This window comes from Pocillopora damicornis, chromosome 3, assembly GCF_964200805.1.
Source record: "Pocillopora damicornis chromosome 3, jaPocDami1.2, whole genome shotgun sequence".
NCBI classification, from domain to species: Eukaryota; Metazoa; Cnidaria; class Anthozoa; order Scleractinia; family Pocilloporidae; genus Pocillopora; species Pocillopora damicornis.
Window position 1 is genome coordinate 30,748,602 of NC_142672.1, and position 15,162 is coordinate 30,763,763.

General features: G+C 37.0%; 3 protein-coding genes across 5 annotated transcripts in view; 2 read left to right on the forward strand and 1 right to left on the reverse strand.

The window, feature by feature from the left end:
* LOC113680733 (EGF and laminin G domain-containing protein) overlaps positions 1-15,162 on the reverse strand; it is a 438,917-nt gene that overhangs the window by 242,837 nt on the left and 180,918 nt on the right. The window lies entirely within an intron of this gene.
* Positions 595-5,860, forward strand: LOC113665100 (uncharacterized). Of its 2 annotated transcripts, none has more exons than XM_027180754.2 (12): positions 595-850; positions 1,516-1,574; positions 1,902-1,953; positions 2,715-2,779; positions 2,893-2,947; positions 3,286-3,383; positions 3,753-3,844; positions 3,939-3,999; positions 4,298-4,349; positions 4,447-4,511; positions 5,059-5,095; positions 5,509-5,860. In XM_027180754.2, exons 1-12 carry the CDS (start codon positions 700-702, stop codon positions 5,661-5,663), a joined length of 942 nt encoding a protein of 313 aa, XP_027036555.2. In that variant the 5' UTR covers positions 595-699; the 3' UTR covers positions 5,664-5,860. The 2 variants fall into 2 exon arrangements, with proteins under 2 accessions (XP_027036555.2, XP_089056838.1); XM_089200712.1 differs by having other exon boundaries at positions 606-850; positions 5,059-5,089.
* LOC113665089 (uncharacterized) lies at positions 8,798-14,043 on the forward strand. 2 transcript variants are annotated; one of them, XM_089200713.1, is made up of 5 exons: positions 8,798-9,063; positions 9,915-9,955; positions 11,264-11,604; positions 12,665-12,859; positions 13,597-14,043. In XM_089200713.1, exons 3-5 carry the CDS (start codon positions 11,278-11,280, stop codon positions 13,918-13,920), a joined length of 846 nt encoding a protein of 281 aa, XP_089056839.1. In that variant the 5' UTR covers positions 8,798-9,063; positions 9,915-9,955; positions 11,264-11,277; the 3' UTR covers positions 13,921-14,043. The 2 variants fall into 2 exon arrangements, with proteins under 2 accessions (XP_089056839.1, XP_027036541.2); XM_027180740.2 differs by lacking the exon at positions 8,798-9,063 and having other exon boundaries at positions 9,630-9,955.

The window sequence follows — 15,162 nt, forward strand, 5'->3', positions numbered from 1 at the left end:
TGGTCACTTCTGAATGGATTTATTGAAATATTATACCACACTACTTAAAGAGCATGCTAAGAATGTTTACAGGCTCAAATCGCAAAGAAAGACTGTTCAGCCTCAGTCTCAAATCATTGCCATTTAGTTTTAAAGTCCATAACCGAAAACTTGAGATATGAAACGTTGAACTTCAGAAAGCACCTGCCTGGATATTCCTGGGCGGTTGGTACGATAGAAAATATTATTTTGCCAGATTAAAGGCACTTTACTAATCCATGATTTTTATGTGGTATTTAAAAGAGAGTCAACAGCACATTGCTTTAAGTCTATGTCTTCCCCAGCTGTCGCGGGAGTACTTAATAATTAGCATGCGGATTTTGCTTTGGGCTTTGCTTGTACGTATAATGATAACGGCTTCTGGTTATGGCGTGAGGTATCCCTGGACCCTGATCCAGGCATGCATCAGATACATTTTCAACAAAGTACAGAGGTCAACTGCGTTCGTTACAATACTTTCGTGATCGTACCCTGCTTCCTTCCCTTCTTCCCTACCCCACCCCTGACCTAACCTCGCACTTCGCCTTACATGCGCCAGGTATATGTTCAGCAGGCGCTCCACAACAGACATGCTCAAAAATTTCAAGATGGCGGCTGGGCTGTCAATGATGCATCTTTAAATTGTTTCCATTTTGTAGCGTCTGCATTATAAAAATTGTTATGGATAACCAAAGAATAGGGTCCTTAAACTCTCTGGCAGATTATGGACTTGGTGAGAGTGATATTGAAGACTCTGATGATGAAGTAGAACCGGAAAACAAGCCGATTGTTGCGGCGAGACCTTCGGTTTCCCCAGCGTACGTTAACACAAGTAAGTCCATCGGAAGACTTGTGTTAAGATTTGCCAAGATATATGATGAAATCTTTAGATATGCATGGAAGGGAGGAGAATCTCTGAGATCGATACATTTATTAACATATGCGCAGACGAATCAGAATTGAATCGCAATTTCGGTACTTTGGCGTTTTCCTTTGAAATGTGTATCTCTAGGTTCAGAATTGTGGTCAGGTCCTGTGTGCCGAAGTGTGTTTTCCATTGGGGAGTTTGGCTTAAAAAGTGAAACGTCCCATTCTTTTTTAAGCCTGTTTTAACCTCAACTAAATTAGTTGACTAATCTTATGGAAATCGAGTGTTGTAATAACTTTCTAGATCATACCATCCATTTGCATCCGTTTTTGCTAGACTGAAATTGTCCAGAAGTATTAAAATTTTACTCTTTTGTAACAGAGAACCAAACACAGTCAATTGTGTTGCATGACTGCACAATGGCAACGTGGCACATGCATGTATTGCACTCTGTAAAGTGACAGAACAACACTTCATCAAAATATTTTATTTTATTATTGTAATTGTAGATTTAATGCACTTTCGTATTTTGAACGAAACGACAGTTAAATTTATAATTAAATAAATTATTGATATTTATTATTAAAAACAAATCAACCAATATCCTGTGTGGCGTTTTGCTTGTTTAGGTGCTCGGTTAGTCTCCTATGATGATGAAGAAGAAAAAGGGGAAGAGCTTAAAGATGAGGTATTTTTGGAGAGATTTATTAAGAAGTTAATGATTGTTTAGAGTTAGAGATTGAATTTAAAAAATATATATAAATATGATTATCAACTACATCAGGGCTGAAGCCAGATTATCATGGTAATACGAGAATATGTATATGTATTACGTACTTATTGACTGAGTTGTGGGCAGAATAATAAAATATTTGGCTTGAGTCCTTGTCATACATTACAATTATATCCATTGAAATTACAGCATTATAGTTTTTTCTTAATGCACTATAAGTAGAAAACAAAGGTTTAAATTTTATATATCAGTTCTTATTGGTTTTTGTTTTAATATTATTAGGTAATTGATAAAGACCCAGAGACTGTTGAAGAGACTGTCAGTGATGAAAAAGGTATCAAAAATATGATTGTTTTTGTAAGCTTAAATAGAGAATTATTTATTGTTAGGACTAATCTACTGTTTAATTACATGTGGTACAGTGGAACTTCGATTTAACGAACTACTATACGACAAAGTCCTTGGTATAATGATGATATTCTTCAGTCCAGTCAAAGTTACAATAAAATATATGGGAAAGAAACTTGATTTAATGAACCACGATATAACAAAATCCTTGTTATAACGAACGCAATGCAGAAGCCTAAACATACAATATGCCCTGTTATAACGAACAAATGTCAACAGGTGACAAAAGACAAATGCGAGTCGACCAACTAGAATCAAAATCCATCATTATTTGTCCATTTGCCTGTGACTTCCACTGAAGTTTGTCCTCCGTGCCTTATAAACAAGGTGCTGTAGCCATGTACAGACTTGTACAATGTACTGTAGCTTCATATGGTCATTAAAGCACAAATGTTATTTACAGTAATTGTTTGGATCTCAAAAATTCATGTATTGGGTAGCATGACTTCACACAACAATAAATAAAATTTTTTTTAAATTTTAATATAATTATTAATCAGTCCTCAATATAACAAACAATTTGGTTGTTTTTCCGCAAACTTGTCAATAGAGGTTTTTGATGTAACAAACCCCTATTATAACAAACCAGTTTCCTCTGTACCATCAATATGATACTACATCTTTCTTCTTTATGTTATGTCCCACATCTTTATGTGACAGCACTTTTGTTCTGTTTACCCTTTTCAGTGATAGATAAAGATGTTACTGTTGAAGATTCCTCTCAAGAAAAAAATACTGCTCAAGTTTCTTTGGTAAGCATATAGTTCTAACTTTTCAGTTTTACTCATTTATTTGTTTTAATAATTACAGGCCTTGTTTGTTTTCACCATCGCTTACATTGGGTTCTGCTTTGAATGTCTTGCAGACAATCAGTGACTCATCAGAAATGGTGCAATCAGGAGAAAAAGATGATTCTATTGGTGAGTTTTTTTTAAATACAAAGTACTTTGTAGAGAGGACAACAACCACTTGAAAAACCACCAGGCAAACGATCCAAAGAAACAAACAATCAGAAATTGTCATGCTCATCACTTTCGCTCTGAGATTTATAAATCAGTCGATGATTTACAAGTCATTGAGGTGACCTCTGATAAAGAGGGAGAAAGAAGGCTTTTTTTAACCAATTTATGATAAATCCTTTTCATTATCTGTTATGTGCTAATCACAGACAGCAAATCAAAACCTGACTGCCTGATAGTGGATTGATTTTGACACTTATGTTAAAATTTCTCTTGAAATTAATTATCACACTTGTTAGTTGAGGATCTCACCACAGAAACATCAAACTCAATAACTGACATCAAGATGCCGCAGTTACCACCTGAACCTACTGGCCGGTGTTCCAACGCTCTCCAGGTATCAAGTTGATAATACCATAAACTGCTGCTTATAAGCCATGGGCTCACACAATTTCCCATGAGGTTTTAGGAAGGCTTATGAATAGGGTGTTTCTATCTGAAGGGGGGGCTTATAACAAGAGAAGAAAAAGCGCTTTTGAAATGAGTGAAAGAAATGCTGATTGAAATAGGTTTTTGGATAATTAACATGTCCTGGTTTTTTATCAAGCTTTAAAACATCATAATGCATCATTTCAGTAGAACTGTGCCACATACATGTATGCAGTAGTTTGTGTTATTTATGGCAACATGGTTATTATGTAAAGGTGGACTGTATACTTGTGCTATGAAGGGAACCTTACTTCAGTTAATTTTATTACTTACTCAGGATAAGATTCGATCACTGTTAGAAAAGACACACCAAGAAAAGCTTGATTTAAACACCAACATACAAAACAGGAAAGATTATAGAAACCCAAGGTGAGTAAGCAGTGATATTGCATCTTTTGTGAGAGTCGTGAAACACACAGGTCTGTGAATCATACAATGGATTTTCATTGTCTTTTGATTTCAGTATTTATAAGAAGCTCTTGCAATTTCTCAACATTGATGAAACCGGTAGCAACTATCCAAAGGTAGGCATTTTGTCTTACAGAAGTGAACTTATTATCTGTCGCCATACACCTGTATAATTAGGAAGAAGGTAAACAGGTCATGCAGATTTTTAAAAGTATTGACTCTCAATGAGTATATTACCATAAAAAAACAATGTGATGGTAGACCTGTTGTTAACATGTTTTTGTTTTCAAGGCTAAATAGAAAATTGATTGTAAGTTACCCAAAACATGTCAACAGTAAAAAGATACGTATGATTTATTCTTCACCCCTGACTTCTGACTCAATTGTTTATAAATCTTTTCTCTTCCTTAACAGAGTTTGTTCGATCCAACCTGTTGGCCTGAGGAGTCTTACTATGAAAGCTTATGTATGTTGTCTAGATACAATGCACAATGATCTTACTAGTTCCTTGTCAACTTCTATCCTCTGATTATTTGATACACTGTATGTGTTTTTTTTTTTAGCCAAAGCTCAGAAAGAAGCTTATGAGAGAAAAGAAAAGGAAAAAGCAAAGCAAGCAAGAACACAGGTAAGGAACTAGGGTGTTTGTGAACCCTTTAGCTGCCAAGATCTGATCGTTCATACTCCCTGCTAGCTGCTACACATTTCAATTTAAATTGGTTGTGAGAATTTGGTGTTAGATCAAGATAACAACTTCTACCTGATAAGTTTGAGTATTCCCAGTACCTGTTTGCTGAATAACAGGAATACTGGTACTCAAACTTATCAGGTAGAAGTTGCCATCTTGATCAAACAACAAATTCTCACAACTAATTTACATCGAAATGTGTAGCAGCTACATGTTAGTCACGTCTTGGAGTTAGAGGGTAAACTAAGCAACCAGCTAAATGTGGCATGTAAAAATTCTTAGGTGAAATTTTGATGGCATTACTTATAGCTCCCGTTTTAGAGGTGAAGAAACTCTTCTACTGTGGTGTCTTACTACTGCGCATATTGAATTTAGATTTGCATTGTGCTTGTTCATACATTTAGTTGTTAGACAATAGCAAGAAGAACACCTGTACAGGTTTACATGTATTTGCTCTTTTAATAAGTCATTTATTTTCCTCCTCAAGGTGGAATTTGTGTCTGGGACCAAAAAGTCAGGTGCAGGTATCTCAGCTTTTGGCTTTTTTGTTCATGAATATGACAGGATTCTTGCAATATTATATGTGCAGTTCCCCCCCCCCCCCCACACTTTGTTTCTATGGCTCTCTGAGGCAAATCACAAGTCGAGCAGCTCTTTCTTCTTAACCCCGTGACCTCTTAGAGTGACTAGCATCTAATTTCTCCTTTCAATATCACCCATCAATCGCAAATTTAAGGGCACAAGAAAAAAGGAAATGATCACCTACTAAAAAAGCTCTTGATTGTTAAACAAATTCTCCTTGTCAGCACCTAAGGAATTTATGAAGAACAGTATGGAGAGTATGCATTCTGGTGTTAGGTTGTAAAGTGAATTTACTTATTTTGTTTATGACTATGTACTTGTTGTTTATTTCCTTTCAATTGTGTTTTTGTTGCAGAGGAACCAAAGAAGAGGAAGAGCAAATGGGATGTGAGTGCAGCCCCAGCACCTCCTGTCAAAACCGCAACTCCACCAGTAAAAGTTGGAGCACAGGGATCAGTTGTCTCCTCTTCTATTGACATTAGTGCTGCCAAAAAGCCAAAGGTTTCTTGATGGTAGCAGTCTCAGGCAGAAGGATCAAGTCAATCTTACAGAGACAGCTAGAACAGCATTAACAAATGCAGTTTATTTCTCAAACTGTTTTGAGGAAACACTGCAGGAGGTCAAAGATTTTCCTTGTAAATCTATGGACATGTACATTAATCTGTTATTTTACATTGTATATCAATAAATATTAGATGAAATCAAAATTTTCACTCTTGAAGATACATGGCAGATACAATCTCTTTCTCAAAGCTACTTGACTTAAGTAGTTCTAAACTTGAGCGAATTTGGAGGTTTCTTCCTGAAGTCTTTTGATTACTTCTACAGTTTTTTCATTTAAGGAATGATGGCAGTTCAGCAGACCTTCACTTCCTACCCAAACTTTCCTCTGGTGCACCATTCCCCTTCTTCCAGGATCAGGAGATGACTGAATGGATGGAGATTTTTAGTCGCCATGTACACGAGCAACCAAAAATAAAATTAATCATGACAATTACAAATTATTCAAATATTATTGGTGCGTTCACAGCTTTTTTTTTTTTTCTCGCATGATTCAGACCGAATTGGACTCCACTAGGTCCTATTACCATTACATATATGTATAATACCAAAAAATTACCGCTGAGGAAGAAATTGTTTCTTCATTATGTTTTTAAAAATTTTGAGGGAGAAGCAGACTTTTAATTTATCATCTAAGTTATTTCATATGTTAAAAACTCTGAATATGTTTGTTGACCAGTAGCAGTTTAAACAGCGGTATCTGTGAGGTATCCCACTTGCGACTGGGCTATGGATGTTGGATGGTTTGTGAAATTTCTCACTCACATAAGTAGGATTAATGATGAAATTTAGCATTATTTATAATACTTTATTAATTTATTTTCATGATTTATATTAAGTAGGATTAAGTTTGGTTACGCACTCATGCGCAAAATTATCAAGGTGTCTGACAGGCAGCCAGTTTCACTGGCGCAGAAGCTGGGTAACACGATCACAGTGATCGTAATTCCTGGAATTCTTAACAATTTTGCAGCGAAGTGTAGTTATAACTTAAGTTCCTTTAAAGTAGAAGCAGAGAGACGAATTTGGCCAGACTGTTGAGCATTAAAACATCGTTTTGAAAATAACGATGAAACTTTTACCAAAAACAGAGTTGTTTACGAATCAAAACTAAACTTGACGAAATAAGCAGATGGAACCACAAGAGATAGAAGAAAAATGTTCATTCCACGTTCCGAAGTCATAATGTGTAGAAGCTTCTGACTGGATCGTATTGATTTTCTTGGAAATATTTTGGCAGAGTCGGATCCAACCGAAACATTTCCTTGAAAATCATTTCGTTCCACGCAGATTATTCTAAAAATTTTAGGGCCGGTTATTTACACGCAGTCTAATCCAAACTATCGCAATCAGTGGGCCTCAGGGATACGCTATAAGTGGGTTGATTTAATTTGATCAATGTTCTTCCACAGTTTTAGGCACTCTTGACACTGTTCACAAAAATAAGCGTTCAGATCGAAGGTCAAGCTAAATTGAGGATTGTTTAGGACGCAGTTTCGTTTAACCAAGGCTATACTTTGTTTAAGCAACCGGCCTTAAGATTACAGACGTGACATTCATAAGTTTAGTGGGTAGTGGGTGTCCAAGATGACACCCAAGTCTTTCGTGAAAGAAACAAGTTCAAGTGATTTTGTTGTTTCAAGAAGCAGCTTTCCTGTCATCGACCTACGATCCGAGACAGCAAGTTTGAGAAGCGAAGGCAGGGCCAGTCAGGTATAAAGAAATATAAAGGCGAGAGAATGGCGTTCTGGGCCGCTCGATAGAGTGGTTTAGCAAGAGGACGGGAGCGTCAGTTGACATCGGCGCGCGCAGCAAAAATACCTTTTAGAAACTGGGTTGAGAACGTCGCCCCGTTGTGTCTCAGAAGTGACTCAGCAGTCGTTGCAACGAACTGTCAACGTTATATTTGTCCTTGAATATCCTAACCTCAGCTCTTTAAAGATCACTATCACCTTTGAATATGCAACAAGCGCAAACAGAGGATAGTTATAGATACGGAAAGTAAGTTGTTAAAATGAATCCACATGGGCGATGAAACTTTGAAATTATTTCATTCCAGTTAAGTCTCGAGTCTGCTAATTCATCTATCAAATTTTGAAGCCCACTAAATAACTTTTTTAAAATTATTTGTGCCGCTTCGTTTCGTTTCGTGCCACTAGATTTCAGCACTAATCGTTTTTTTTCATAATTTTATAAAGTATATTTTGGAATTGAAATGGTCGTCGTTTTTCTTTTTGTTTACTGAATATTCTTAATCATGACTGTACATCTCTTTTGAGCACCTCTCTCTTAGAGTTGTAATGCATTTTGAACGGAGTTATCTGGAGTTATGGCGAAACCATGTAGAAACCAAGCGACCCAACGATGGAGTTGTTTACGATGAGTTCCTGTTTAACCATGAAAGAATGACATGAATTCAAACTAGTCACCAAAGAAACGGCTAGACTTAAGAATAAGACTTCGTTCTTTTTTTTTTGTTTGTTTGTTTGATTTTTTTTTAACGAACAAAGTCGTTAAAAAAAATTAATACTGAGATTTAGAAAGTCGTGCCGAAATCAAATTGACTGTCATTCTCTTTTGTAGCAAGTGCATAACTTTCTTGTCTTAGTTTTCATTGGCGCTGATAAAAAAAAAGGCCAAACCCGAGCTAATCTCAAATTTTTTATTTCTGACTTCAATTCGTCGAACATTTTTTTAATCACGGTAAAGACGACAATGACAAAAAATAACACCGAATAACATATAATGGTAATTGAACTGAGTGGAGTGCAATTTGGGCTGAAATCAAAGGCGTGATTTCAGATCAAAATTGTATGACACGAGGTCCAATTACCTCTTTATTACATCCATTTTGAAATCGCCCAAATACAGGACTTGGTCAGTTCAAATATTTTATTGATGCAGTACTGAGCCGGTCTGAAATTAAATTCATGTCCATTTTTGATGGGGGGTAGGGGGAAATAAGAGTTTGCAAACAAAAGTTGCAAAATTTGCCACATGATACTCTTCGTCTTTCATTTTCCTGAAATTTGATTGGTTACTCTAAAGAAGCCTTGAAATCTAATTGGTTGTTTTGTTTTTAGTGTGGCCTGCTCATTGGTTGGGAAAAAGATGCGATTTAAAGCAAAAAATGGTGCGATTCGTGAATAAATCGCTCCATTTTTTGATCGAGACGGAAAAACCAGCGAAATGACGTCCTGAACTTGTTGGGGAGAACGGCAACGCCGACACTGGAAGTCTGAATGGAGTCGTGTCCAGACTAGCCGCGTGCTCTCCCGTTCTGAAATGACGTTCTCGTCGATCATCTTGCTAAATCCCTCTAATGGCTGATTGGGAGCGGACTGTTAAGGTAGAATTAAAGCAAACGGTATACGTACGTGTTATGAATATTTAGAGTTTATTTGGAGTGGAATTCCCTTTTTTCATTGATTAGATATGAGATAACGCCAGGTGGATGACACGAAAAAAAGTTCGTCTAGGAATGTATTTTCTGAATTTATTATCATTCACATAGCCATCGGCTGTGGATGTAACTGCTGCCATTTGTAGAAATTCTTAGGCGAGACTGCAATTTCGATTCTTCCTGAATCTAGTCAGTTTCCTCCTACGAGCGAATTCGTCACGGAGGAAAGACAGGAGTCGTGCGGGCTCGTAAATACTTTTTAACTTTCGAAAGAATGGCATCAGACAGTGAATCCTCATTACATTCCACCTCTGTTCACGCTACCTCGCTGCTACCAATTTGCAATATGGTCATTTGCATCCTGTCAACCGCGACAGGATGCAAATGACTCACTTTTTGTGTTTGATGAGAACATAAATCAAGTATTGTCAGCATAAAATGTTTGCCGTTCTTAATAGTATCTAAGGAAACCTTGAAAAGTCCTTTTGTCTACTGTGCCCGAGTCGAGAATCGAAATGGAAATTTAAACTGTTGTCTTTGCGTACTTGGAGGAATTAATGTCTTGTGAAACAAGGAACCGCATCGAGTCAGTCGCTAAGGGATAAAGAGTGTTTTCGAGAAATGCACCACAGCGATATGCTTTACAACGTAAAGCATTGGATTTAGGTCACGTCGTCCTTTTTTGATGTTCTTGTGATTTTCAAGATGTTCAGAAGATTAGGAAGATACTCTACCAATATTATCAAGTTGGCCATTTTTTTAATGGCAGTTGTTTCTTGTATTTGTTATTTGATCAGAACTAATGCTGAAAATCAACAACCGGCTGTTGGACCTGTTGGTAAGTAAATATTTTAGGAAGCAATTTAGCTAATGGAGTCCTAGAAGTTAATTTGACGGAAAATTTTTTTATTAATTTGACCATGTATTGAAAAACCCTGAGTCGGGTAGAGTTGGTCTGGGTTAGGTTGACCTTAAAATTCCATCGGCGGAAAGAGGAGAAGAAAGAGTACTTAAATTAAAGATGATTATTCCTACTACCTTTATTTTCCAGTCGGTGATGTTTCACACAAAAGAGCACGTTACACAATGTTGTTTTTTTTCACCCATTAAAGCTGACCCGCTATCTGCGAGTGTTTGAATAAAAGCGTTTATAGATAGGGCAGGTAGATAGTACATTTGAGAAGAAGCGATCTTTTAAGAACATAACGCGAAATTGAACTGGTGACTACACGGTCCCAGCTAGTCGCTCTAACTAACTGAGCACTGAATTAAATGCGCTGAGGAACAGATCAGTTGCAGATTCATGTCTGCAAAAATTATATGAAATTGATACGAAATGGCAATGACCGATACACTTGTACTTCAATCGCTGCGTTGAAATCAACTTGCAAATTAATCATATCACTAGACTGAATCAAATACGGAATTCTTTCATCTGAATTTCTTACTTTCATTTCAGTTGGGTCAATTCATACATGTTAATTTTTGTTCCTGCGTCGGTGTCCTTGGAACTTACCTTAAAGAGCGTCTCATTGTTATCGTAAGCGATTTAAATCCTGCTTACGTACTGGACATTTTACGGGTGTCGAAGTAAATTTCAGCATTTATTTCCCCACCCCATAAATTATATCAGTCATCTACACAATAAGAAAAAAATGTCCACTTAAACCGAGCGAAAATCAAAACAAGTGACTCTTCTCCAAAGATCAAAATCCATTCAAATTCTAAGTGAAGAGACCTCATATCGGCTTTGGAAACATGGAAAGATATTTGGAAAATTTGGCAAAGTCGTCACGAGTTTTGTAAATTGTCTTGAAAGATACGAAAACTACGTAAAAAGTCTGGTTCAGGTGTATTACGTTTCAGATGAAGTTTTTCCATGTATTCTCAGTTACAGATGCACGGTAGGATCTAGGAACGAAAAAATAAATAAATAAATAAATAAATAAAGAGATTGGTGGCCGTGGTAACCCAAGGAGCTTAACAAAAATTTACTCGCCCTCCTTAGTTTAAGCCCCACCCCACCCCCTTACGGTTGGTTGAATTTTCAAAGAAATAAGTGATAAGGATCCTAGGAATGTATCTTATAAAATCAGTCTCATAGCCTCTTTTCCTCGCTAACTAAACGCTGCTTTTCTTTCTTAAGTCCGCAAACTTGATATGGAAAGATTGCACGCCGCATATGATGACGTAGATACACTGCTTCTCTTCATTGGCTACCCCAGAAGTCGCCATACGCTTGTATCTGCTCTGTTGGACGCACATCCCAACATAATACTTTCCAGCGAGTTAAATTTGATAGGATCCTACAAGAATAACCCAGACTGGAGGAAAATAGAGATGTTTGACAAAATTGCCAGACGTTCATGCATGTCGGCCACCTGGGGAATCCGAGCAAGACAAGCAAATGGCACAGTTTCCAATTACGAAAAGCTTGGATACAAAGTACCAAATCAGTTTCAAGGAACATTTGATCAGAAGCTTAAGGTGTGTTTTTGTATTTCGTTTCTCAGTTGTGCCTAAAAAACCACCTGGTGACAAGTTTTAAAAGTATAAGTGTTTGTAACAACAGCCTGGCGTCACTCGCCTTTCACACCACTGGGACAGGTTGATAAATGAACAGCAAAGCCCTCACCATTCTCAATCCAAGGTCGTCCGTGTCGGAATTTTCTTGGATTACGGCTGCTAAAACACTGAGAAATCCGTATCACTTACAGACAGTGACGTTCAAACTTTCCTAGAAGGGGAAGAAAATCAAAGTAAGACAAGAAAAACAGAAAGTTACGTATTCAGTGACTTTGGTAATGGCATTTTTCGCGGCTGAGAACGAAAATCGACAGCTAGAAGATTTGACATAGGCCGATTCATGTCGTTTACCTGAACCATTTCTTTTGTCGGTAAGGACCAAGTCAATAACTGAGAATTTTTCATCTTGAAAATTACGCCCATTGTATGTTTTTGTGGTTATTCAACGAATGTTAAATTTTTATCTTGGTGCACCAACGCGCTTTACGAGTATTATCCGGGATTGTCGATCCTTTTATTTTCATTCATTAATAAAGTCGACTTTTCTTGTCTGTAAAGGGATACTGTGTTTATATGATAAATAATGGTAATAGGACCGAGCGGAGTCCAATTCGGTCCGTAATCCTACGAGTAATTAACAAAATCGGACGACCGCGAAGAGCGAGTCCGATTTGGTAATCACGAGTATGATTACAGACAGAATTGGACGACGCGAATTCCTGTTACCAATTAATCAAAACTATGGAAAAATTTGAGAAAGAAACGAGACATTGGTTAAACGTTTTAATAAGAAAAAAAACAACAGTTAACTCGGCGAAATGCGAGACAACAGAGCGCGTACATGAGGCGTTCTGTCCACTTACACAAGCATAACGTGTTAATTGTCACTTTAACTGTCCTATTACACTGTCCAATTACAAGCATAACGCGTACACCTTCCTATTAGTGTTTAAATCGGGCTGGTGATAACCAATCGTGTTCGAGAACTTTAGTTTTGATTAAACTCTTTTTCACCTTGCAGATCCTTGGAGACAAATTGGGTTGGTTTACAGCTTCCCATTTGTCTACAGAAGTAGGCAGAGATTTACTGAAACAACTGGAGGACAAATTTAACGTCAGGGCAAAAATTATTCACGTGGTTAGGAACCCCTTTGACAACATATCAACAATGGCGCTGAGACTGAGAGGATTAAGAACAGGAGAACATACAAAAAAGGTGAGCCGAGTACAACATGAATTTTTTATTCTAAGAACATTCCTCTTCAGAACCCTACGATTAGTTTTTCGCGCTTCTTTACGTATTAAAATATCTTTTAAATCAAGGCTTTGACTTCCCTTCCTCGCTAAAGAGAAACAGAAGATTTGGTTAACTCCTCACAACATGATATCATTACAAGACGAAACAAAAATTTTTATTGTTACGATTCTTCGACAAATCTTTCCCTTTTAAGGTGGCCTAAAACAGGTTCTTTATTTTTAAACATATATTCTTTGATGGATTGATACCTAACACATTTTTGTGAGCTTCCTTAAAAGTACTGCTATAAATGCCTGATCATTTCTCAACAAGCTGATATTTTGTTTTTGAAAAGGAGAGAGATTACAATAAAAACATTTAGCTTCATACATGATTGCGATTTAAATAAATATCGTTAAACCCCCATTGTTAATTACTACATTTCAATCTACATATCAAGTTAATCTTTCTACAAAGTTTAAAAAAAAGCGAAATTATTTTGTGAGCGCCCGCAGACACATGTGTACGGGGGAAATTAAGGACGGAGTCTAATGTCATGCGTTGTAAGCATACAATTACTGGAGGTACAGAACCAACCCAACACTTAGAAAATTTACGGTGGTTTAGCATCTACAGAGCAGATTTGTCTGCTTACTCTAGATTGAATCAAGTTGTTTCGCGTTAAGCTCGACATATGATTTGATTCGATTTATTAGGTGCATATCCCAAAGGCGATTGATGACAGTATAACGCGGTATTTCTACATCGCCAATAATTGCCAGGCAACAAGGGAGACTCTTGGAGATCGAATTATTGACATACAAGGGGAAGAATTTGTTCGGGAGCCAACGAAGTATCTTCGAAAAATCTGCGACTTCCTGGATATCTCATGCTCCGAAGATTATCTTCGTGACTGTGCGTCAATGGTTGACCCTGTTCCATCTAAAACTAGATCGTTAGTTGTGTGGACGGAAAAGCAGATCCAAGAAGTCAACAACCTAATGCAGCCACTAGAATTCTTGAAATCGTACACTTTTTAGAATTTAAGCTGATTCTTCAGAAAAAAAAAAAGGTTATCGAACAATTTTTTAAACTTTCCCTAAATGTTAATTACATTCTCTACCAATGTCTGTTTCGAAAAATAAAATTAAAAAGATGGGCCACCTTGTTTGTGTAGGAGATATGATGAGCCAAACTTACCCCATCTATGCCTGTTGTGGCGCTAATCACGCGCTTCATTTCATTGGTTCAAGGCACGTTATGAGGTAGCTAGAAGCAAGGGTTTTTAAACTAACACTTGAAAAAAACTTGTTAGGTAAAAGTCTCGAGCGTATGGAACAATTTGATATACAATTTGTGGAAAAGTCACGCAGTTTTAAACAAAATCGACTCGAACATTTTCCACGAGTCGTTCATAATTTATAATTTCATAATCGAGTAGCGGGCTTCGTGCAGCACGAAGCCCACTACTCGCGTGACACGTGACGCGTTTAGCTATATCTCTTTTTTTTCCCTTCGATTATTATTTTCCAATTTCTCCAATTTATAGGGAATAATTTGTACAACAAAATTATATGATAAAAATATAGGTCACCGTGCTCGTTCAAGAGCTGAAGACAATCGTACCTCTTCACCGAGTCCATCCACTGAAAAACAATACCATGTTCTCGGAATGCACGCGCGCTTATTCGCCTGATTGCGTAACTTTATGCGTATTACAGGATTCGCGATACAATACTGAGGAATTGCCTAAATTAGGTTACCCCTCTCTTGATAAGTAAAATTTCGATGGCCTCCACAACATTTCAATCCATCCATGGTACAAGAGGATTAGAGGCTACGTTCAGTCTACACCACTCTCTATTCTGCGTTGATTTAGAAAAAGGAATGCATTAATAGAACAGAGCAAAAGCGATTGGTCTAAACGCGACACGTGACCTAATACGTCCCAGCCCTCGCTCGTTGGCTATTTACCATCTCATATCCAACGCGCTTCAGGAATAATTGTTAAATGGAGTTAAAGTCTTTGTTTGAATTTTTTTTTTTAATTCATCGTTATTGTTATTAATTGTAGTCACAATAGGATGAAGGCTTTTGCCATTTTAAGGATAACAGTTAACCTAGCTTCCTTCTTTTACGATTAAGTTTTCCTGGTTAACTGTTTTGGCTTACGGTTAAATTTACCAATTTTTACGCCTGATGCCTATATTTTTTATGTGTGCGTGTGTGCGCATAAACTTGGTACAGTCGTTAATTTTGATGAATTATATAGTGTAAAGTGA